General features: G+C 36.6%; 1 protein-coding gene across 2 annotated transcripts in view; it reads left to right on the forward strand.

The window, feature by feature from the left end:
• The window catches only part of LOC130014003 (hemicentin-1-like), a 32,991-nt gene that overhangs the window by 4,751 nt on the left and 1,713 nt on the right, over positions 1-26,527 (forward strand). The window contains exons 1-6 of one of the 2 annotated variants that reach the window (XM_056102714.1): positions 19,617-19,719; positions 22,874-23,010; positions 23,989-24,196; positions 24,846-25,121; positions 25,342-25,626; positions 26,016-26,288. In XM_056102714.1, the coding sequence (XP_055958689.1) occupies positions 23,008-23,010; positions 23,989-24,196; positions 24,846-25,121; positions 25,342-25,626; positions 26,016-26,288 (1,045 nt within the window). In that variant the 5' untranslated portion in view covers positions 19,617-19,719; positions 22,874-23,007. Of the gene's footprint in view, positions 1-19,616; positions 19,720-22,873; positions 23,011-23,988; positions 24,197-24,845; positions 25,122-25,341; positions 25,627-26,015; positions 26,289-26,527 lie in introns of those variants that run through there. The other variant, XM_056102713.1, reaches the window with a different exon arrangement.

The following is a 26,527-nucleotide window of genomic DNA, read 5'->3' on the forward strand; positions in this document are numbered from 1 at the left end:
TGTACACATTGGCGTGCACGTAAAAGATCCCCTGGCAGTTGGAATTCGATATAAGAGTAGGCCGTACCACCGCTTGTCATACAATATCATTTGGGATCTAAATTTTTATATTGTATTTTGAATTCATACTTTAATTCATATTTTTTATTTCTATCTCATTTTGGACATATACTTAAACGTGGCAGATTAATTGTAAAATTTAATCTGCATCAGGTGTGGGGTGTTGACATAATATTATGTAAGATGTAATGGGTTTGTCAAACTTGTATACTCGGAGTGTCTATATGATATAAGATTTAGGCTTAACACGTATCGACAACTTTTGTCAAAAGATAAGATGTGTGATTCTTAATAATTAGTTTTCATTGTTCTGATTACCAATGCTATTTACTATGGCGTGCCTATCTGACGCGACAGATATTGCTGCGCCTTATAAAAAGCCTAGTTGAGAATTAGCGTTCGCCCTGTTAACACCTGCTGCTCCAGTGATCCAGTGTTCCAGTTATCCAGTCTTCCAGTTATCCAGTATTCCAGTTTTTCCAGTCTTCCAGTTATCCAGTTACCCATTCACCATGGACCCGATAGTAAAAACCTACCAAGTGCCAGAAGAAGAAACAAGCCGCATATCATACCACGTGGTCAGCAGCACGGAGAGATTAACCGACAGGGGAATCTTGAAGTGCCTGATCGACCTGCTTGGCAAGCGGGAAGATATCTTGACCATCTACCTAAAAGACGGCGAGTGGTACGTCCATGTAAGAACCAAAGAAGTGAAAACTAAACTCCGATGACTATTAGAAATTATGGGTGACATCGGATATGTAAGAACTTCCCAAGACCAACAACTCCCGGGCTCCAATGTTTACAAAAGAGTAAGAGAAGTTGAAATAGAGATCCAGAATAAAAAAATTAAAGATATACCCCAACTAATAATATTAAAAGCCCATTACGGAGATGTACGAGTAGCCACGCCAGGCCAACCTTCTCCATGCTTCAGATGCGAGAGGTTTGGCCATTCACGAAGTGAGTGCCCTCTCCGGGCCCCTGAAAAAGACAAGAAAAAGAAGACAGCTACAATAGTTCCAACAGTCCCACCTACCACAGTAAAGACAGTCCAAGACAGCAAGCCAACAGTCCCAGAAAGTAAAACACCAGTAACACAGTCTCCGCCAGTTGAACCCAAAGTTCCAAAAAGAAGAAGAGAGGGAGAAGCTAAATCCTCAACATTAGAAACATCAAATGCAAAGAATTTCACTAAACCTAGAATTCCATCACTAAAGATCTACGAAACTAGTTTCAATATCACAGAATGCAGCTACGATCCTTCAACATCAACCCCAAACGACATTTACGACGCCGGAGATCTATTCGATTGTTTCATGAAATAATATATAACACGTGATTGTCTGCGATATCACTTCGGTGGAAGCGGACGTAAAATACAACTATTTTCATCATCATCATCAGACCTAGGCAGACCTGGAGAGAGACGGGAGAGACATGTAGAGACCTCGAGGGAATTCGGCCCGGACCTCGGGAGAGGGCCTGCCCTCGACCCCAGAGCAGAGAGGTCCTGTGAGGCCTAGGGGAAGCAGCTATAATAGATAGACGTTACTATACCCAACCAAATGATGTCCATATGCAGAATTGTACCTGTAAATATGTTATCCTGTATTAAAATATCTTTTTAATAAAGAGTTATGTATTGTATCACATACCCTTAAGTGGTGCCTTGATCGACGAACCCGAGGTTATGATATATTACATACTCTTAATGGGTTCCGTATACAGGACCAACTTTTTCGAAGTCCTGACCACTAGAAGATCGAAGCATTTTATTATGGCCACGGTTCATGCTGATATTAGCATTATGTTTAATAATTTAACTGTCGAAATAAGCGGTTTGTCTTCAACGCTTAAACATTATGTAGTAACTCAATTAGCTCAACCATTTTCTAGTATTAAGAAATATGACCCTTCATCTGCTGTATCTTATTCAAAAATTAAATATATTGCTAGTAGTGGAACAGTACTCAACTATTTGTATGAACATTACTAAAACAAACATATCTATTTTGTTTGTTTTACAATGAGTTATGTTGATTTTTTTAAATAATACGGTATTTAAATGATAATTGTTTGTTTTGAACACATATTTTGGCTTAAAATTAGTAGTAACTATTAAATGCCTATAATTCGAAGTGAAATGTTTTACGGTTTTATCTCTTATATTTTTGTTTTGTTTTGTCTATATATATTTTTGCCCCGGGTTTACGGGATTCCCCGATATGTTACGGGAGATATTTTATTTGTGTTAACCCCAATAATATGCGATTGGGATGCCCGAGATGATACGGGAGAGGTTTTATGTGAAATTCTTATAAGGCGGAATTGGTTTCACCCCAGGCGGGTCTTGCTCGGAATTAAGAGCGAATGTGATGTATTGTTATGTGTTTTGTTTAAAAATTATAGAGATAAAACCACTGTTAATTTTGATAGGTTCTTTCCAAATATCTTATTTAAGTTTAGTGAAATGTGTTCAGATCATTCATTATAATTTAGCCTGTGGTAAAGAAATATGACCTCCTACTTTCAATTTGGTTTATGTCAATTCTAATGTAAATATTTTAAAATAGTCTGTTCCACTTACTAATTTGATTAAAAGTTAATTGAGTTCACTCCATGATATAATAAGCAGATGATAAAACTTGGGCATGGATGGCAGTTATAATATTTTTCATGACACGACATGTCATAAGCCCCGTTTGGCCAGGCGGTATGGAAAGGAAAAAGACTAACCGACAAGAATAATAGCGGCCAATAAATAAACAAAGAAGGTGGCGATACCGAGTATAGAGTGTTGAAGAAGATGGTGACGGCTAAAAGCCACAAGCGCCAGTAATCTTGAAAAGAGAGAAAATACCCATTCACCATACATCGACAAAACAGAGCATATATAGTCACTAACATTGGTGGATACTGTGTGCATAATTGGTGGAAAATATATACATACATTGTATATACTATATACATAATTGGTGGATAAGATATCCATATATCGATAATTAATGGAGAATATTTCCAACAGAGATTATAGACTATCCGTTCCAGCTAATGCAAGGAGTTCTCATTTTTGGATTCCCAAATTTGGATTGTAGTGATTGTGATTATGTGGGTGTGTTTCATTTATCATTTACATGACAGATTAATTGTAAAATTTAATCTGCATCAGGTGTGGGGTGTTGACATAATATTATGTAAGATGTAATGGGTTTGTCAAACTTGTATACTCGGAGTGTCTATATGATATAAGATTTAGGCTTAACACGTATCGACACCTTTTGTCTAAAGATAAGAATTAGTTTTCATTGTTCTGATTACTAATGCTATTAACTATGGCGTGCCTATCTCACGCGACAGATATTGTTGCACCTTATAAAAAGCCTACTTGAAAATCAGACCTAGGCAGACCTGGAGAGAGACCTGTAGAGACCTCGAGGGAATTCGGCTCGGACCTCGGGAGAGGGCCTGCCCTCGACCCCGGAGCAGAGAGGTCCTGTGAGGCCTAGGGGGAGCAGCTATAGATAGACGTTACTATACCCAACCAAATGATGTTCATACGTAGAATTGTACCTGTATATATGTTATCCAGTATTAAAATATCCTTCTAATCAAAAGGAGTTATGTATTGTATCACACGCTGTATGGCGTATGCCCGTCTTCATTAGCGCTGGCTAGGAGCAGAACAGTAGGACGTTAAACCCTATTTCATTTCATTTCACAATACAAATGACATCTGCCACAGCTACTTTACACCCCTGCTAATATACTTTTCAAAAAAAGTAGAGGAGATTTTAATGCAGGTTCTGATATGATAAATAGTCATGGACACTTGACATGCTTTTAGAGTATGTTCACAGATGGGGCCGTCAGATACACCGCCCATATGAACTGTTTATGTCCATGTGTAGGCAATTGGCCTGTTATTAACATACACTGGTTACCTGTAATAAAAACAGTAGTATATTTATTCAGTTTTGTATTGTTTCTGAATATCCCCTACTTTTTTTAAGAGTATATTCAACCTCTTCCTATACATAATAAACAGACATTTTCACTTTCTATGAATTAATGACAAATATATATATTTATTACTAAAAGACCTATGTTCAAAAGCAATTGGTAACAGTTTAACAATTTATGTTATATCATATTTTCAACATTGTTATATACAGGTTCACCTAGACAAGATGCTAGAGTTATAACAACATCCATAGTTAGTGGTAATATAAGAGATATAGTACGACTGGAAGCTGACGTAATATCCTATCCACGACCAGCCTTCACCTGGTATTATAATAATATAACTACTGGAGATGTTGAACCTATCTATAATGATGATATATTTAAACAGATTGATACCAGTACTTCTATCAATACTTATAGATCAACATTAAATATCAACATTACATCCAACATCTATTATACATCATATACAGTCAATGTATCTAATAATATTGGTTATACAGAATTAGAGTATCAAGTTGTAGCTCAGTGTAAGTATAATATAACATCTACTATACATTATATACAGACAATGTATTTAATAATATTGGTTATATAGAACTAGAGTATCCAGTTACACACCAAATAAGTATAATATGGCATCTGCTCTACATCATAGTACAGCTATTAAATGAATTAACTGTCACTAGATAAAAGAAAACTAAAGCAAAGTCCGTGCATTACCATGTTTTATTAAGTAGAGAATGAATAAAAAGAAGGAAATGCACGGACCTTTTCTATTTTTCTCGTTTTCTCTTATCTGGAGACAGTCAATTCTTTTTTTTAATTGTCAGATATCCTCTCACAGGTTCGTATAACAACAAATTCATCTTCAAATCTTCTAGGGAATTATCAGTGTGCTGAAATTCGACCGTGTATCTGTTATCGCTCGTTACTTCAGTCAGCTATATAAAAGGATAATTCGTGTTTTCCATTTTTGTGTCAAATCTTCAAATCTTCGTTACACGAATCTGTCGTAACAATGATCTCTGTGCTGAAATTATATCTGAAATGTGTTTAACCAGTTCTATCACATATGTGATAATGGATGATACCAACATTGTCCTTTAAAATAACTATACATCTGTTCACGTTATCTATTTAGCTCCCCCCAACCGACCAACTGACGTTATCGCATCACCACCAAGTGACAACAGTATCTGTATTACATGGACACCGGGATTTAATGGTGGAGATCAACAGAAATTTATTGTTCAACATTCAGTAGATAATAAAACCTGGACTAGTTCTACACCTCTACCAGAATCTAAACCTGATTACTGTATAAAGAATCTACAAGCTGATACACCATATTATATTAGAGTTATAGCTAGAAATAAATATGGTGATAGTCAACCAGTTTATCTGACAATTTGGGTAATGTCAACCTCAATACGGACACTGAAGGCGGGTAAATATGGCAATTGAAGTTTAAATTTACAATATGGTAAAGTGACACAATCTTGGCTCATCAGCTAAACAAAAGTATTTGAAAATCAATAACTATGGCCAATAGATACAAAAGACAAACCTAAAAATACTTACAGACCTTTTTGTTACTGGTAGTGGCCCTTTAAGCTGATCTTGTGATCACTGAATACTTTTAACACTGAACATTTACGCCATCGTATGAACAACAATATTATACGTATCTTTATTTTATTCTGTAGTGCTACAGAACGTGGTTCGTTTTTCGAGATCCAAATAAAATTATTATTTTTACTAGAAATTTCAAATCATTATTGTCCATGGGTCAAGTAACTTATTTTTATATTTAATTGATTCGTTATTCAAGTTAGAAAAACAAAATGGACCGTTTAATGGCATGTAAGTGAAAAGAGGGTATTACTGCTGAGGTACCCTTTTTTTTTAATCAATTGGAGTCACGGTGGCTCAGTGAGTGAGACGTTGACCGACAAAGCTCATTTTTCGGTGTGGTTATCTCTTGTGAGTGGGGGAGGACGGAGGTCTTGCCAATTGACAACGTATAGTTCTTCGGATGGGACGAAAAACACAGGATCCCGTTTAGGTAAATAACCCGTGACATTAGAGACGTTTGCCAACCGTAAATTCCTGGTCCGTATCGCGTATCCGTGCCGATTTTGCGTGTGGCGTCATCAATGTGTGTGTATTTCTCATACGTGTCACAGTATGCGGATACGGCAACACGTATCAAACAGCTTTCACACGGCAAAGGCCCTTATAACATATTCATCTTTTTTTGCTACCTTTAGGCGTTCAAATGTTGTACTATGGCGTTTTTATGAATCTATGTATATCCTGGGTGTGTTAGATGTGATTTTAACCATTATAAAGACTTGAATTTAATTATTATTTTTGATGTGCTTTTCTCTGAATTTTCATTTTTTTCCTGTCTGTCTGCATGCTGGTTTATCTACGTGCTAAATTTAAGGAGTGCAATTTGCAAATCTGTAAATGATGTGATTTTATGGCAAAGGGGTATAAACTTTCTGAAATGACACATTAGTGAAACCAAAAATTTTTGTCGAGTCGAAGTCGAAGATTTTTTAATAAGATTCAACAATATTTTTTTAATAGCTCAGGGACAATAATTCGTAGACTAGGCATTTGACTAGCTCTGATGGTAATCATACTGTTATAGAATTAAGCTCAGCTCAGCTACTCATTTATTCGGATAGGACAAATTCCGCTTGCCAAAAGTCTCTATTATGCGGGACCTATTTTGCGATCCATGACCAAGCTAGAGCGTTCCACTATATATGGGTGACCTAGCGTGACACATTGCCAACCTAGAGTATTCAACCATTTTTATGCGTGACCTGGAGTTGGCAACAATTTTTTTTGCGTCGCCTAGCCTGCCCATGACCCAGGGTTTTTCGGTAATTAGTGTTGTATTTTTCGGTATTTAATGATTTTTTAGTATTTAGGGGTCTTCGGTGTTTTTCGGTAATTAGTACCGAAAAACTTGTTTCGGTGTTTTTTCGCTTTTTTCCCGAGAATTGATAATAAAATCGCCTTATAGCCGTTTAAGTCTCGTTTACAAGAGCTTTCAATATATCAAGGCGGATTTGTGATTTATAATCCACGTGACGGAGAGTAATTGCCAAAATAAAACAAGTAATAATAATATGACTTTATACAGCTTCCTGAAAAGCTAAACTGATCGCTTAAAAGTCAAGATTTAATTAAAACTAGGTATTGAGTTGATTTTAAATGGACATGTACTCAAATCTCACTATAATGATTTTGTCGATAGTCTAATAGTGGAAACGCATTTGTGATGCACAAATATATTCTCAGCCTGCCGAAACGTGTGAAGGAAAGTGAGAACAATTTCCATTCAGCTCGATTTTAGAAATAGGATGGAGACGAAAACCAGTACGCCTGAAATTTTGTTGCCCAAGACCGATTCGGTGGATTTTTGTCCCGCAGTTGAACTCCCATAGACCTTTTATAAAAAGCAAGAATAATTTGTTAAGGATTTTTTGTTCTCAGCTGAAGTGAATCTGAAGTTCTCCCACCAGCCTAATTATTTAGTCATGAACGTCTTCATTAACCAAGTAGGAGCAGAACAGTGGGACACTAGTGATCGAGTTCCCCCGCTTTATTTTGTATTTCACCATGATTATTGTAACTGCGCTTTAGAAGAATCGGTGGGGGTACTTTTTCTCAATTTAACATACAGTTTGTATTTCACAATAAAATGAATTTGTCTAGGCGGCGGGCCTGAGGGTAGTTCTTACAAATTTAAATCTAACATATATTTTGCCAATCAATTTTATTTTATGTATGGATAAGGTTTTACGAACAATGTTTCTAACGAAGGACCAGATGAAGTGGTTGTTGGTCTTGCGGTGATGTTGACCATTGTCATCATTTTAGCAATGTTATCTGTTTTATCTGCTCTATATTACCGACGAAAATATCTACAACTACAAAAAGGTACACACTGTAAAATTTACATTACAATAATTACTATATGTATAATACAACTGGGGAACACGGTGGCTAAGTGGTTAAGACACTGCCTCGCTAGCCTGGGGCGTCGGGTGTTCGATCCCTGCACACATTGGCGTGCACGTAAAAGATCCCTTGACAGTTGGAATTTGATATAAGAGTAGCCCAGTTCGGAGCCGAACAGTAGGACGTTAAACCCCATTTCATTTCTCTATAATAAAACTGTGTCTGTGCGTTAATAGAAACTCTTGTCACTGACGCCACAGACGGTGATTGCAGGGAAGCTACTGGACGAAAATTTGTCGGAGTCAGGCTGGTTGATCGCACAGAAACACTGGTTAGGCGATCGATAGCAGAAACTCCGATAATCTGCACTGGCTAACGGTACCTCCTCCATCGATATCCCTCATAGAAATATACAGTATCCATAGTTTACGTGTATCAAGAGTCAGTGAATTTTGTATTGAAATGTTGTCAGCACCCGGCATATTAACTGTACTTGGATATTTGCATTCCTACCCACGAACACAGTTATTCTGAAATGTGAATGTTTGTCTTGATTTGTAGTTTCCGGTATTTGAATTCAAACTAACTTCAAATCTCCAAGAATTCTTGCAATGGGTATTTGTTTAATTCAATAAACGGTTGTATCTTATATATCGTACTTATTTTATTTTGCAAGAGACTGATTTGTAAAATTATTTCAGGAAGCGATCAGCAATCTACAAGGTAATAACCATATTTTTTTGTATACGCTCACCCTTAATACGGACGTATTTTGTTCCCATCTTCGTCCGCCCTCTTATAGAATAATGAAATACTCCTGCAAGTAAATAATTTCTGGGTGGTACAGACTCGTTCATGCAATACCAGAAACATGATGATATCAGCTCTTTGCGTCTAACAGATTACTTGGACGATAATTTAGTAACATTAGTTGTATAGACTCCTTCATCTCCACGGGTAGCGGTATGAAGTTGTACGATGCTTACTAATCAAGTGTAATTAATAGCAACTTGGCAGTTAATTACTCTGATGTTTTAATCACGTAATTGCCACGGTATCATTGGCAATTTTTATGGTGGAGACATAATTACATTTTTAGTATTAGGCTACAGAGTTCACTAAAAAGGTAAAGAATTAAAATTGTCAATATAGTATACATTTGTACTTACATGACTTCCAGATCGTAATGATGCAGTAGTGAGCGTAGCTCCCCCTTTATAACGGCTTCCAGTCTGACTTTCATCCCTCCTTTGAAACGTCGGATCTGAATACGGAACAGTTGTTGCCCCCACCCCTACCCTCTCATAATGCTGCTCCAATGTTTTGTACAAAAAATGCAGAAAGACAGACATTCCTATATATTGTGACAATGGTTCATAATATACCCTATTAAGGCCAGTGTATATACTCAATTTTAAAGCAAAGTGAAGCGGGTTGGTACATGTGACGGGTGCTTTGTGTTTAAGTATTGCTGTCCCTCATAAATGATTGTATGGGCGATCATTAAATTTATTATCATCATCATGGCATAAGCTCAGTCGGTTTCCTTACCAATTTACGGTGAACTACATTGTAGTATAATTTAATTGAAATTTTCTATTTAAGATGAAGTATGGTGTACATAAATATATAATAATTAAAGTATAAAATATATAATATACAGTATATACTATATATTATACAGTATAATATTATCATGTATAACTATTTCAGGCTCCCCACCACTACCGGTTATGACAATAATGGTTCAAGTACGTATTAATTTGTATTATAGACTTTTGTTTCATGATGTTACTTTTGTTCAGGTGCAATATGTTTATGCAAATCAGAATAATGTGTCCCCCATTAATCGGTCCTTATATGTGTAGCGGGGTTTCTATTCAAGGACGAAACGAAACACCTGGTCGTAGGTTCAATTATGAATCTTCTCTCAAAATACCAATTAGTATGGAGACATGTTTTAACAAGCATATGTATATTTATTTACAACCCGTCCTTGTAAATTATAATTATTAATGCCCAACTTCATTGTCCCAGTCGGTGCAGAACAGTAGGTTGACACGAAGCCCCATTTCATTTATTTTAATTTTGAATGCAAACAAGGGTTATTCAGTGTATTGCCAACTGATAAAACAAAATCGATGTCCAAAATCTTATTAGGATACAGTAAACTGCTAAGATTGAATATGATTTTGTTTAATGTTAAATGTAGCTTTAACAAAACCAGTGTTATTTAAGTTTACAATATGGAAGCCTATAACTACCATTCATAATTTCTACTTTTCGCCTCTTCAAAACACGAAAGTCGAGAATGTGAGGCGACAACACGCTATACAAGCCAAAATCAACTCGAAAATAGGAAATTAAGAAATAACACACAGCGATAATAGCGCCCCTCGTTTTTTCCTAATTTCTTATTTTCGACTTGCCTTTTGGCTTGTATACCGTATTGTCGACTTTCGACTTAGTCATATTTTTGTATTTATTGATGCCAGTAAGAAGGCGCCAACACGGATACCAAGCCAAAATGCAACTCGAAGAGTAGAAAATAGGAAATTAACACACCACGCTATTAGCGACTTTTCGCCTCGGATGTTGTTGTAGTCTCAGTTTTCAAGGTCGCATTTGAATACGTGCAATCAGGGCTCACACTGTATTTCATTCTTTTCCGTCAATTTTCCCGTACCGACATATACAATATACACCAACATACATGGGGATTGGGTGGTCTAGTGGTTAACACGTGCGCGTGAAATCACAAGGTCTGACATTGATTCAAGTGGTGTGATTTCGATTCCCCGCTTAAACATGACAAGGGAGTAGGGTCGTTTGTCCAACCTTGTGGGTTTTCTCCGGATACCCCAGCTTCTATCCACTGCTAAAGACCCCTACGTGCTAACGAATTATTAAAATGATTTAGTTTGCAACGAGTGGATGTTAAGCCAGCCTGGAGGTCGGGTGTTCGATCCCTGCATTGGCCGAGACAAGGACAACTGTCTAATTGTTCGGATGGGACCAAAATAACCGAGGTTCCGTGTACGCATTGGCGTGCACGTAAAATATCCATTGACAGGTGGGATTCGATATCAGAGTAGGCCGTATTGCCGCTGTCCGGGCAAAATTTCCCTTATAGCACACTGTATGGCGAATGCCCGTCTTCATTAGCCCAGTTCGGAGCAGAACAGTAGGACGTTGATTTCTCTTTCTCTCTCTCTCATCGCCAATTTTTAAAATAAAATCGCACCATGTTGGTCACTGAATAACTCTTAGTTTGTGTTGAGTGGACGTTACCCCCTCCAACCCCCAACCCCCTACAGAAAAATATATATTCAGCCTCTACACGCCAGTCTCATCCAAGGATTTCCCTTTTTAACGTTTTGCATGTACAATAGGCCTATTCTTAATTGCAGGTACCGTAATGACTCAGAATCTGAATCCTCATAGAAATTTCAATTTTATTTGTAAGACATGCTTACTTAATCATTAGAGAATTTTGGCGGCGGTACTGAAACGTCACTATTCGACTCGTTCTTACACTTCCTACCCATATAATTTGAAACAAAATAATAATATACAATCTGGAAAACCCATTTATTTTATATGCGGTATGAAACCACAGTAGGCCTAAATGAAATTCAATTATCAATGCGCGTATTCTAATGTGACCTTGAAAGTAGAGACTACATCAACTTCCGAGGCGAAAAGTCGACAGCACGACAGTAAGCCAAAATCAAAGGTCGCTAATATCGCCTTCAATACTAGACTTTATCATACAGACTATTTTGTTAACGCAAATTGCATGTATTAAAATGCGACCTGGCAAATTGTGACTACAACCACTTCCGAGGCGAAACTCGAAAAGTCGCCAGTACGACAGCAAGCCAAAATGATAGGTCGCTAATAGCGCGAGTGTTTATTTCCTAATTTCTACTTTTCGAGTTGCATTGTGGCTTGGTATGCGACAGTTGTCCTTGTCAGCCCCCCCCCCCCCCCCGTCCTGCATCACCGACAAGGGGGAATCCGCCGGAAAATCTGGATGAACTTCCTCGGCCAATGCAGGGATAGAACACCCGACCTCCACGTCCTGCATCACTGACAAGGGGGAGTCCGCCGGAAAATCTGGATGAACTTCCTCGGCCAATGCAGGGATAGAACACCCGACCTCCACGTCCTGCATCACTGACAAGGGGGAGTCCGCCGGAAAATCTGGATGAACTTTCTCGACCAATGCAGGGATCGAACACCCGACCTCCAGGCTAGCTTAACATCCACTAGTTGCAAACTAAATCATTTCAATAATTCGTTTTGCACGTAGGGGTCTTTAGCAGTGGATAGAAACTGGGGTATCCGGAGAAAACCCACAAGGTTGGACAAGCAATCCTACTCCCTTGTCATGTTTAAGCGGGGAATGGAAACCACACCAATGGAATCAATGTCACACCTTGTGATTTCACGCGCACGTGTTAAACCACCAAACCACCCAATCCCCATGTATGTTGTTGTATATTGTATATATCGGTACGGGAAATTTGTTTTATAATAGGCCTATATAATAAATTTAATTGTTGTAGCCTAAGGTGTGTTTTTTTTTATCAGACATTTTTGGCAGATAAAATATCATGAACATGTTTTTTATATAAAAAATTATTTTCCATTTTGACGGAAAAGAATGAAATACAGTGTGAGCCCTGATTGCACGTATTCGAATGCGACCTGGAAAACTGAGACTACAACAACTTCCGAGGCGAAAAGTCGAAAAGTCGCTAATAGCGTGGTGTGTCAATTTCCTAATTTCTACTTTTCGAGTTGCATTTTGGCTTGGTATGCGTGTTGGCGCCTTCTTACTGACATCAATAAATACAAAAATATGACTTAGTCGAAAGTCGACAAGACGGTATATACAAGCCAAAATGCAAGTCGAAAATAAGAAATTAGGAAAAAACGAGGGGCGCTATTATCGCTGTGTGTTATTTCTTAATTTCCTATTTTCGAGTTGATTTTGGCTTGTATAGCGTGTTGTCGCCTCACATTTTGTCGTAACTTCTACTTTTCGACTTTCGTGTTTTGAAGAGGCGAAAAGTAGAAATTATGAATGGTAGTTATAGGCTTCCATATTACAATGATCAACTGTTGTGTTATATGTTGACTGTTATCAATGTTTAATTAGCTTATGAAGGTTTAGAATTTAGTGATAGAAATACAAGTGAAGGAACATATCAAGGGTTGGTTCAGTATGAGAATCTACAGAATACTACTAATACTGATGGTGCTGGTCTGTCAAGTAATGGTAGAATAGAAGAACGGGAATGTTCAACAGATAATATTACTGATATAACAAATCACACTACGAACCAATCAGAGGGTATGTTATTAAATATTTAAACTTGTTATAGTGGATATATACAAGTATTTCTGTTCGTGTTACCTATTACGCTGACCAACATTCCTAGCGGTGCATAAATCAGGCCCCGGGTTCACAAAGCATTCTCAGACTTAAGTAAACAATTTACTCAAAATTATTCGCCTTATTTTAACTAAAATATAGCCTTTTATAAAACTGTTGTTCTCGTATTAAAGCGAGGTCATCATCTACCACCTGTTGTTGTTCCTGTAGTTCTACCCGTCTTTCTTCCTGGCGATAAAACGCTGTATTGTCTGAATAATCATCATCTTCGTCCTAAAACCAATGTTCATTCAAATATAATAAGGCCCTACAATAAAAATATTCAGGCCCCGAGTTCACAAAGCATTCTCAGATGTAAGTTAAGAATTTACTCAAAATTGTTCGCCTTATTTTAAAAAACTTATGTTGTTTTAATGTATCAAATAAATCAATAAGAAACTATGTGCAAAGTTTTGTTTTTCTGGATCAAAGATATTTCTCATAACCAGTCCGAGAATGCTTCGTCAACTCGGGAAATGACCTTTTGTTTGGTTAAGCCGGTTATGGTAGGCGATAGTTTTCAATACAGGCACTATCTTGTTATGTAATTAAGCATTTTGAGAGAGAGGCATTGGGTTTCACGTCCACTCGACACAAACTAAGTCATTTCGGGACTAACATATGGTTCTATTTTATTTCAATAATTCGCTTGTGCATAGGGTTCTTTAGAACAGGGAGGATACCGGAGGACCCGAGGATCCGGAGAAAACCCTCGAGGTTGGACAGGCGACCATTCTCCTTGTCATGTACAACAAGGGAATCGAAACAATGCCAGTTGACTCAATGACAGACCTTATGACACAATGCACACGCGCTAACGCATGGAAGTAAAGCTTCGCGAAGACTCGGCTGGTTTGTTCAAAACTGATAGGAACATAAAAAGATAAAATATAAACGTTATGAATTTAACTTTAGTCCAGCATGTTTGTGTTTAACTAGTGTGTGTAACTTTGTTTTCGATACATGAAAATATTATATTTAAAATTTCTATATTCCAGATCCAACTTACACGAATACCAGAACCAGAATATAGTTAGTTAATTGTTCAAATGTGTTTAAAACTGTTTATTAAAGCCTCGCAATGTTGATAACATAATAATATTTTATAACAATATCATAGATTAATCGCTTGTAAATTATTGAAAATTTTTGTTTATCACATAAGTCAGTTAGTGGCCTAAGTAAAGGATTGCATGGAATTCGAACATCAATTACTTGAAGTAAGAGAAAGCTAGTCCCATCTGGCCATGGACATCTAATGATTGAGAGCAAGTGACATGTATGCAGATTCGATTGAATAGTAGTAATGGTAATTCCCCAAAACCTGCATTGTCAATTATCATCATATGTTCAATGTATTTCTAGAATCTAATAATATGGTGGAGGAATTATTTCAGGGTTAATATCAAGTCATGTCTCGATCCTTATCCTCAGAGTATCCTGGATCGTGGGAGACCGTTTCCAAATTGAGTTATCGGAATTGTGAACACAAAGTCAACAAAACAATAATCACCTTATAAAAAGGTAAATGATTCGTCTGTCATAACGTACTAAGATGAACTAATAAACTGGAATTTGTTATCACAATTTGGTTGAAATATGTTTGCATCACATGTCCTAAATTTGTAAAAGCAATATTTACTATTATAATGGATGAATAAAAGCTACTTAAAAAAAACACTGTCAACGGCAAAACAATGGAAGGACTGGTGAAATGATGAACAGCCGTAATCTGAATTTGGAATAAAATCCGAACTCCTTTCGCCAGTAATAATAGTTTTACATTTGCATCAAATGGTCCATTGTCTTCATGTAGCTAAATTTGTGAATACAATATTCACTATTACAACGGCTAAAATTAAAACTACGTATAAAAAACACTGCCTATGACATATAACAGAAAGACTTTAAAACACAATTCCAAAACCTTTTATGAACTATGGTTATGATAATACGGTCAAGATTACTAGGCATACCATGTGTACTTCTTTCATTTGTAGATTTAGGGACCACAGTGACCAGGTTTGTAAGACGCTGAGTCGTTTTCAAAGAAGTTTCGGGTTGGCTCCGCGTGTTGACCCAGAAAGTCCTCGGGATTTTCTGGTGTGGTCCATAGGACGGATGGCCTGACAAGGAACGGTATCTAGTCGTTCAGATGTGACAAATAACCGAAATGAAATGAAATGAAATGGGGTTTAACGTCCTACTGTTCTGCTCCTATATGGGCTAATGAAGACGGGCATACACCATACAGTGTGCTATGAGGAAATTTTGCCCGGGCAGCGGCACTATAACCTACTCTTATATCGAATTCCAACTGCCAGGGGATCTTTTACGTGCATTCCAATATATAGACGGGACCTCGATTTTTCGTCTCATCCGAAGGACTAGACAGCTGTCCTCGTCAGGCCCTCCGTCCTGCATCACTGACAAGGGGGAACCACGCTGGAAAATCTGGATGAACTTTCTCGGCCAATGCAGGGATCGAACACCCGACCTCCAGGCTAGCGAGCCAGCGTCTTACCCACTTAGCCACGTGATCCCCGACGAATAACCGAGGTTCCATGTATAAATTAGAGTGCACATAAAAGAACCTTTGACAGTTGGAATTCGACGTGATAAATAGAATGTAACAAATATCACCCTCATTCCACCAAGATAGTTTTGCGTTTTTGTTACCAATAGGCCGACGTTTAATACAGTGTTAATTAGCATACAGTGGGGCATAACCGAAACGTTGACAATCCAGTTTTCTTCCTTTCATAATCCCCAACAAATGAAAGTGTCAAAACCACCTGATGCAGTCTCAAGATGGTGAATCAATGTAATATAATATTATTAAAATGTGAAGTCAACACTAAATCTAACACATTATGACCCTTTATCTTACAAACTCTTGATTAGGTTACATGTAATATTTCGTTGTAATGAAGAGTACCAAATGTTGTTAAACAAAATAAATAGTACTACCTTACAGTATATACCGATGGTAACAACGGCCTCTGAATATTAAATCAAGTATCATTGAATATAACAATATCATTAGCTTCCAGAAACATATAATATATTGAAATATATATTTTTAATGTCGATTACAGATTTGAATTGATATCAAAGGGGAATTACAATTGTTTGGGATAATAATAGATCACACAGGCGTATTAAAAATATATGTCTTAATTGGCAAAATGACTACTGACGCCTTTGTGTCAACGTAAAATCGTACCAAATAGGTCTATATGTTGTGTATGAAGGTATTATAATCATTATTTAGGTCAACTAAATCTTTTATAATAGTTGTACGTCACAGTTGATAATATCTGGGCCATTTATATTAAGAGATTTCAATATAATTATATATCATTGTTTCGTTCCCAGCAGACAGGATTAGGATTTTCCAGTAGAGCTCAACTCCTCAACTCTAACTGATTATGTCACTGTGACAAATGAGTTTTGATTTGTTATCATATTGAACAGTAAGAAATGATCAGGCTATAAATGGACGGGGTGACTGATCACTACACATTGTCTGCGACGTCATCCAAGGTGGAAACGGGCGTAAAACCCTACGGGAGAGAGAAATGGGGTTTAACGTCCACTCGACACAAACTAGGTCATTTCGGCACGAACATATGGTTTAATTTTATTTCAAGAATTCGCTTGCGCGTAGGGGTCTTTAGCAGTGGGAGGAAGCCGGAGGACCCGGAGAAAACCCACGAGGTTGGACAGGCGACCCTACTCCTTGCCACGTACAACTGGGGATTCGAAACCACGCCAGTTGACTCAATGACAAAAAAAACCCCTACGGACGAACGATCACCACAGACATAGAGCGAGTGAGATAGACGTTAATTCTTGCAAGCACAGAAGAGTTGTCTAACGATTGTATTGTAGATCATCTAGTATCGACTCAATTGTCAAAGCCATGCTTTCGCGTGGCAATGAGTAGTCATTCGTCAAACCTCAGCAGACTCCAGTATCCTACATCTAGCCTAGGCAGTATGACGAAGTCCGCCACTGGAACCACTTTCAAATTCCTGGATTACCAACGGAGTCGCCCATGACGACGCCTTTGAAGAATGTTTTATCATACAAAGCCTTCAAGTTTATGCGATTTTCTTTAAACAAGGACAACTTTGCCTATTATTGACTATTGTTGAATAAACCAAATCCTTAAAGCCAGGAAATCATTTTAGTGTTAACTAGTAAAACACTACGTCAACTACATGCACAATGATAATCTATATCTATCGTGTATTCATGTATGGGTTGGTTGGTTAGCGTTTTGATATATTTTCTACGACTATCATATGTTCTGTTTGTATATGACAGTGTACTTCAGCTTGAATAAATGAACAACATGCATGGTGTATTTTAGTTATGGGAAAATATTTGGCTGTTTTTGTTGTAATATCATTTGGTAGTATATTATATAAACTTATAATGTATATTTTAATTTTAATGTTTTTATAAATTAAATGATAATAATGCAATATATACGCATTCATACGTTTCTTTAATTCACTTCCTGGTCTTTTTATACTAGTGATACATGTATGTATGTTTTATTTACACCCAGTAACAAAATAAACTAGACCAAACGAATTGTCTTACACCATTTTGAGTTCAGATAATCATATAGAGATATAGAGACGAAATACTGCAAAATTATTAACATTCCTTTACAGTTGTAATTACGATGATTATAATTCGAAACAAACTTTAACAACTGCAGTATACATCAAAGCTACGAGAATTAAGTACTGAAATACAGGTTAAAGTTCTCTATTTCTGGGAGCTTAGCCTGAAATCAATTTCAATTTTGAGTTGGAATTAGTCACGGATGCGTCCAAACTCTCTGCAACAGTAAAGTCACCACCTAATTACTTAAATCTAAATAAAATATAGAAGGCAAATAGACAGGGCCTATACATGTATGTTCTTAAAATAGTCTGTGTTTTGTGTAATTCAGACCAATAGATAGCGGACATTACGAAGGACCGGGTTTAGAAACCGTCATAACTAAATAATATCATTGATACATCCCGATCAATTTTATACGTTTTTGTATTTGAGAATCAACGTAAATTTTGTTAAATTAATTAGCAATATAACAATAATTTCAAAAGTCCACTGTAGGCCTCTGTTTTCATTTTTTCAGATGGTTCGAAGCCTTTCGCATATTGATTGTATAATAAAGTTAGTTCACTTGATACAGCTGCACACACTTAATTGGACGCTGATGGAATGTGTTAAATGATTTTTTCAACTGGATCATATTATAGCATGCCGTGCCCTCGACTGTGTTAAAATTAGGTTACCGTGGCCACATATGCTGGAGTGTAGTAAAACATGTATGGTGTCTCAAACACGCTAAGTATTGCATTGATGATAATATTAATTGGTGTGGTGGGGGGGGGGGTGAAAATGTATAACCAATCTTTTCGTATGCACTTGGTTTATTTGACAAATATATAGGAGATCTGTTGTTTGGGTGGTGCTAACTTTGATGTTTGTCAATTCACTTCAATACCATTAGCTAAATATTATGGGGCTTTCCCTTTCATAGGTATGTCAACAACTGCATGAATACCATTACCTTAATATTATGGGTTATTCCCTTTCTTAAGTATGCCAATAGCTACAAGATTTGCTAAATATTATTGGTTTTTGTTCTTTTCACAGGTACGTGAATACCATTATATCCTAACGACCTGAAAATATAGTTTGTTGTAGGGCATATTAATAGCAACCATGAACCAAATTACACTAATTCGTAACTGCTGTGTCCCAGTGACAAAAAAAGGATATCACACAAATTTTGTAGTAATATAGAACACAAGTTCATGCAATTAGACAAAATGGTCCATAATAGTATGCATTTTGAAATACAGGAATGACCATGCCGAACGGAGATGTTCGTTTGACTAAACAACAATTATTTAACTACTGTTTCATTATTACAGTGGCTGTTAATCATCTTGGTCAATCTGTGAAGGTTTGTGGATCAATTAATAGAACAATATCACTGTTATATGAATATCCTGAACCAAGAAATTCATTTACATTGAGTAGAAAAGACATGGGTTTTCTCGCTGCTGTGTCTTATGTTAATGATATTTGCCTTTCAACTTTAAATGACCCTAAATACAACGCTTTATGTGAAAATGGTGGACGAAAATTTGTTCTAGAAGTCAACAACCCTGTTGATGGAGAAGTCTATTATACAACAAGTATAGCAGATAATAGAACTATTGTAATTCAAGGTAAATTATTTATATTTGTTTATAGTTGAGGTATGTAATCTCGTCCCTCCGTTTAATTATATTATTACTAGTGTTACCTAAAATATTTAGTTATTCCTAATCCTAATCCTTCTTCCAATATCCATCAAACAGAATAACGTAAATATTTAACGGTGGGTAGAATTTCAATCAACGAATATATTTCTGACGTTGTTGACAGGAGATTTTGAAAATCTTATGGAATATCGTACCAAAGATAGAGAGATAGTGGTTCGATAACATCTCGTGGCACTCTTGTGGTGAAAAACACCACCGATTTAACAGCATACCAATAGGAAGTATTATTGTAGATTTTGGTACCATACACAGAGATAGTGATGGCAGTTTTGAAGAAAATTTTCTAAGACCACAACAAAAGATAATTTTGACATCGGGAATTGGTTTTAAACATTTTAAGGAGAAGGGGGGGGGGGGCTTTTTATATTAAAAACAAATTTTCAATGAAAATTGCCTACCATCAATATGATGCGCTGTTTTGTTAACAGAAAAACAAGGAAATGCCAACTTTTTACAAACACTCATTTTCATCGCATTAAATATATATTGCAAACCCGTATTCAATATGGGGCGTAAAGGGTTGATACTCGTTGTAGGCCGTCACCAATGTCAGCAAGGGTTTATAAACGGTTTTGGTGGTTCTCTTCTACTGCACATTTTTATTACTATAGCCATGGAATATTTTGGTTTATCTTATACTTCACAAAATTACGAAGTTAGAAACGGATAATCGATATTCGTTTTCATATCAAAATCATAAACACAGACTGAAAAAAGAAACAAAAAGGCGGTAACACGTAAAAAGTGTGATGATATGTCAATATGTTAAGATAGACAGGATAGTAAACGTATCTATATTATCACTCTTTTGTGATACGGGTGAATGGTACTACCATACATCTGGCTAGCAAATAGAAAACGTTTAGCAGATTCCTTAGAAATAGCCGACATGTTAAATATTCAAAATTATTTTGCATTTAATACTCAGAGGGTAGTCAAATATCTTGTGGAACATTTCTCTGGTAAAACGCCATAGACTAAATAAGTTATCAAGCTTATTCTAAGTCGCCAAGAATATTTTTTACCCATGTCCACTATATTGGGGTTTCTTGTGGTGGTAAAATATTCCACACAAAAAACCCAACAAACCTTGCGTATTCATAGTACTCAAATATTACACTGAAAACTATATTGTTATCACAAGGTTCAACGGAAACTGTCTCCGCAGATAAATGTACATTATACACCACAAGCACACGTGATTAAATTCTTAGCAATACAGAATCTGCCCACCAATGTATTCGAAAACTGCGTGCTTGCCTGTTGCGAGCCCATCAATTGTAGGGATTAATAACTAACCCAAAGACTTGTTCGATAACATATGACATACGTTTCAATGGATATAGGCTATATAACAAACAATCTCAGAATAGTAACGCCTACGTTCATATTCATTAAATAAAATGAAAATCAAATGGGGTTTAACGTCCTACTGTTCTGCTCCTATTGGACTAATGAAGACGGCATATTCATTAAACATGGGACTATAATCAATTAATTATTTGACGTAAGCGATTGTAGACATGAACAATATTAACCACTATAATAATATCAAATAAAATTAGCTTAGAAAGTGATATAGGTTAAAAATCAACTTCGAGCCGACATCGATCAGCTGTTCTATATGTTACACAATTGAGCAAATATCAATTTACACCCTCCATGTACATTAGCAATCTTATCAGATTAACAAAAGACGAGTAACAGCTGACACTGACTTGACACGTCGAACAGCTGTGCGAAAGTCGTTAACAGAAGTCATTAATCACCACAGCTGACCCGAGTTACGGAAGGTCTTTGAATGATAAAGCAACCTGTACAGGAAGCTTAATCTGTTTATTATATAATGACCAGCTGTAATCTCCGGCCATAATTGAATCTGAAATATAATACCTGGCCATAGCGGATTGGTCAACGACTATCTGTCCGTTTGGTGTATTAACCCAACCCAGAATGAATACTGACCAATCAGGTCACGGTGCATGGGTGTGGTGCATGTGGACATAGATTCGGCCGTAATATATAAACCCAGACGGTCTAGAGTGTCACGATATCACCTCGGTGGAAGCGGACGTAAAATACAACTAACCCATCATCAGAGTGTCACGCTTCGACCTCTAGTTGGCCGGTCACCTCTGGCTTGCGGCTGTGGTTTCAATCCCAGGTGTGAGCGTATGTGGCTTGGAGATAGGGGCGCCTTCTCAACCTCGTGGGTTTACTCCGGGTACTCCGGTTTCCTCCCACAGCAAAGACCCCTGCGCGTGCGCTAAGATCATTAAAAAAAATGAACTTGTCTGCGATATCACCTTCGGTGGAAGCGGACGTTAAACGCTAAGAACAACAACAACAACAACCTCACGTGGATAATTTTAAAAAGTCATCGTAAACTCGACTGTTTAACTAGCGAAAATTAGTGAGTAGTGACACTGGTTGAGTGAATCTACAGTAGTGAACTTAATGATCCCAATTATTTAATTCCAATCCGTTTCTCAATTTGGTATTATTATATCTACTGAAAGAGAATTGGTTTCAGACGAGTTATTTGCCCCTGAGTTGAAAATCGGAATCAGACCAGTTTGATGATCTCTCTTACGAACATGGACTTAATAGACTTTAGACCTTATACTTAGCTATAGCTTAATGTTATTTTTGAAATATTGTTCACGTTACAGGCGCCCGTGTGCTTATCCCCTATCAAGTATTACATCAAAATTCAACGAATGGGTGTACCTTCCGGATGATAATAAGTTATGTTTCTATTTTTCTTTACTCGGTTTGTCATGATTGATGTCCGTACGTTGTGTAAAGAACCGTAACTCTTGATACCTATTTAAGTCAATTCCTACCATATAACTAACCATAAATAACCGATGATCTGATAACCAAAGATCTCAAGTCTTAATAATGACTATATTTACATTTTAGTTCTATGCATATAGGACCATCGTCCAGTCGTTACACCATATAATAATTACGGGTTGTGTTATTTATACCACATTGTGATATTTTGTTATTTTTGGGTAACCAATGACATAAATGGAACCTGTATTTTTTTCAGATAAAGGATCGTTAAACATAAACTTAAATGAAGAACCGTTTTTGTGTCAGTTAACAGATACTGGTGTACAACTGGTGTGTAGTATAGGATGCAGTAAACCAGAACCAAAATTAACATGGAAATTTACATCTAATATGGTAACATGTATTTATTGTAATGACATTATTGAAATTACTTGAACAATAATTGGATATTGTTGTCATGAACGACCGAAAGGATAATAATTTACAACATAACACATTAAGTAAACTATCATTGTTTCTGCTATTGGAAAGTCTTTGAATACATATTACCTAGAACAATTTAATAGAAAAAAAACAATTATTGTTGAAATTGATACTCTCTCTTTAATCAATCAAACATGATTATATACTCTTCAAAATAAGTAGGGGATATAGAAATGCAAGTTGTGATATGATAAATAGTCATGGACACTTGACATGCTTTGAGAGTATGTTCACAGATGAAGAACTTATCGCCTAAACAGAACCACTGGGCTGCATTTGCGACACGCAATAGCATTATACACGTGGGAGTGGTTCATTGTCAAATTTGACATTTCGAGGGAGATTTGATGAAACCTGCCGTTTGCTGGATTATCCTATCCATGTTTGCTTTCCTATCGGTTCTTGCATAGGATTTACTGTTAAGCGTATCTTTGCTTTAGTGTGTTACGTTTAATTTGATCGGAAGACGTGTTCGTCGACGTCAACGTCAACCGACAACACTGCAAGAATTGGCCGTGGCACTGCATGGGGAGTTGGTCAGATTGCCCCAAATCGTGATTGAATGGTTGATTAGGAGCATGCCACGACGAATTGCTGAATATCTGAGGATTGGTGGAGCAATTATTCATTATTAAGACAAAAATCAAAAACGTCCATTTTCAGTTTTAACGGTGCATCTCTTTGCGAGTGAAATGGGGCCGTCAGATAAGCCGCCCATACGAACCGTTCATGTGTGTAAGCAATTGGGCTGTTATTAACATACACTGGTTACCTCTAATAAAAACAGCAGTGCATTTCCGTAGTTTTGTATTGTTTCCGAATATCCCCTACTTGTTTTGAAGAGTATATATCCGTGAAATAATGAAATTGTATTTCACATTTTTACAGGGTGGAACACTACAAGATTTATCAGGAGGAGTGGAATCTGTTATTACAGGTTGTTCACCTGGATACGTTTCTAAAACTAGCACTATAACTATATCAAACAAAACACCTGTACTGGGTGGTCTAGATGGCTATACAATAATATGTGAGGCTTCTTATCCTGATTGTAATATACCTACAACAACTGATCAATTTAACACGTCTTGTTCTGGTATGTATTTGAAAATATTATAACGATTTACAGAAATCCGCCTCTACGTCTATCCATCCGCAATTGTTTGTAAACACCACGAGGCCATCATTCTATAACATCAAAAACATTTTTATTAAAATAATTTTTGAAAATTCGAAAGTCGTCATAACACCAGTAACCCATATTAACTGTCTCGGCCAACGAACGGATCAAATAGGGGCCATTGTAGCGAGCCACCGTAGCTCCCATATTTATTATAAACACTTCATCCAATTACACACCAATCTGGCTAAAGTTATTCGATATATGACCGTTCATGTGACAGACCCTCCGAACGCTCCTTAAGTTTTCAAAAAACGTCCTAATCTTATAACTGAATACACAAGCTGATGTGGATTGACGGAGCGCTTCAATACGTCCTATAGCTGTACAAATCGTTACTTAATGTTATAAAAAGAAATCTATATACGGTTGAAACGTTCTTAACAACCAGCTAGTATTGTTACAGAGCCAACGTCCTACGCATTTGAGCCATTCCTGCAAAATAATAATTACTATGGCTATATTTATATTCTAGTTCTATAGATATAGAACCATCACCCAATCTATATACAGTATAATAATTACTATACACAGTATCATGATTATCAATATATTTATATTGTAGTTCGACCGGTTGTACATATAGAACCATCAACCAGTCCATATAAAGTCATAGAAGGGGGACCACTCGTGTTGACTTGTCAAGTAAGCAATTCTGATTTAGCAGTGCCATCTGTTGTTTATAAATGGAATAAGAATGGTGTACAGATCTCAGCTCAAAGTTCATCTATATATAGAGTAGAATCAGTACAGAGATCACAAACAGGAAGTTATACCTGTACAGGTAGTAATAGCGGTGGATCAGGTAGATCATCTACACCTGTACAACTTGATGTTTTATGTAAGTATTTGTAAGCATCTATTTATATCTATGCTCCTACTCATGGAGTTGGCACCGCTGAAATGTTTTTTCGTGCAATTAGTATCGAGGCTAAAATTCAATACCGTGTGATCTGATATAGGTGTCTTGTTTTATTGCACCCGACTAAATCATTATAACTGTTGTCATGGTAACTGTATCATCCGACTGGCCGTTAGATCTATATTCTTTGTTTTTTTAGTCGGTCCCATGGTAAATGTATCAGTTTATTCTGTAACTAAAACAGAGAATGATGACCTTCAGTTGATCTGTACCGTTGAATCTAATCCATCACCATCAACGTTTAAATGGTATAAACCAGATGGTAACAGTGTTAATGTATCTCCTAATAGACGACTTGATATATCTAGAATTACCAGGAATCAGGGTGGTATATATAGATGTGAAGCTACTACTACTCTAGTACCAAATAATGGTAGTCCTATAACTAGATCTCACAATAAAACTATAGATGTTACTGTACTGTGTAAGCATAACTATATCCCACAATTATACTATAAATATTACTGTACTGTGTTACTATATCCGATAGTAAAACTATATATATTACTGTACTGTGTAGGTATAACTATATCTGATAGTAAAACTATGATTATTACAGTACTGTGTAAAAATAACTATATCTGATAGCCCAACTATGAATATTTATTTAGAGTAATACGATTACCAGTGTGATAAAAAACGACCGAAGGCCAATCGGTACTAACCTTCCTGTATATAAAATCCAAGTGTCGAATTACGCAATATCATCTCATACCCACAACTGCCAGACACACGAGAAAAATAAACTGATTTTCCCACTGAAAACTTGATTCATCACAAATAATATTATATGAACTTTGATATTATTTACAGACCTCGATCCAGTAACTTTAATACCAACTGGAGATAAACTGACTATAAATGAAGGAGATTCAACCAATATCACGTGTTCTACTAACAGTAGCCCTGTAGCCTTGATTACCTGGTACAAAGGTACAATCCAAATATCATCTAAACAAACCATCATAGATACCTTTACTATACAACAAAGTACATGTCTGGATACTGGTGACTATACTTGTCACGCTACCAATACTGAGATACCAAGGGTTCAATACAACCAAACATTGAATGTATTTATTAACTGTAAGTGTATAACTGATACAGCAGAACATAACACTGTAAATTTGAACAAAACAACTTTTATAAATGAATACATATGACACAAACATAATGTGCATTAGCCGTTAAAAAGTGTAATAGTCCGGCAGTGGTCATTAAGGTACTAAAACCGTGACTATTGAATACCATACACAACAATTGGTTAGGTTTGTGTATTCATTAGTGATGGGTATTAGGAAAAATGACATCTGCCACAGCTACTT

The sequence above is a fragment of the Patella vulgata genome, chromosome 8 (assembly GCF_932274485.2).
Source record: "Patella vulgata chromosome 8, xgPatVulg1.2, whole genome shotgun sequence".
Taxonomy (NCBI): Eukaryota; Metazoa; Mollusca; class Gastropoda; family Patellidae; genus Patella; species Patella vulgata.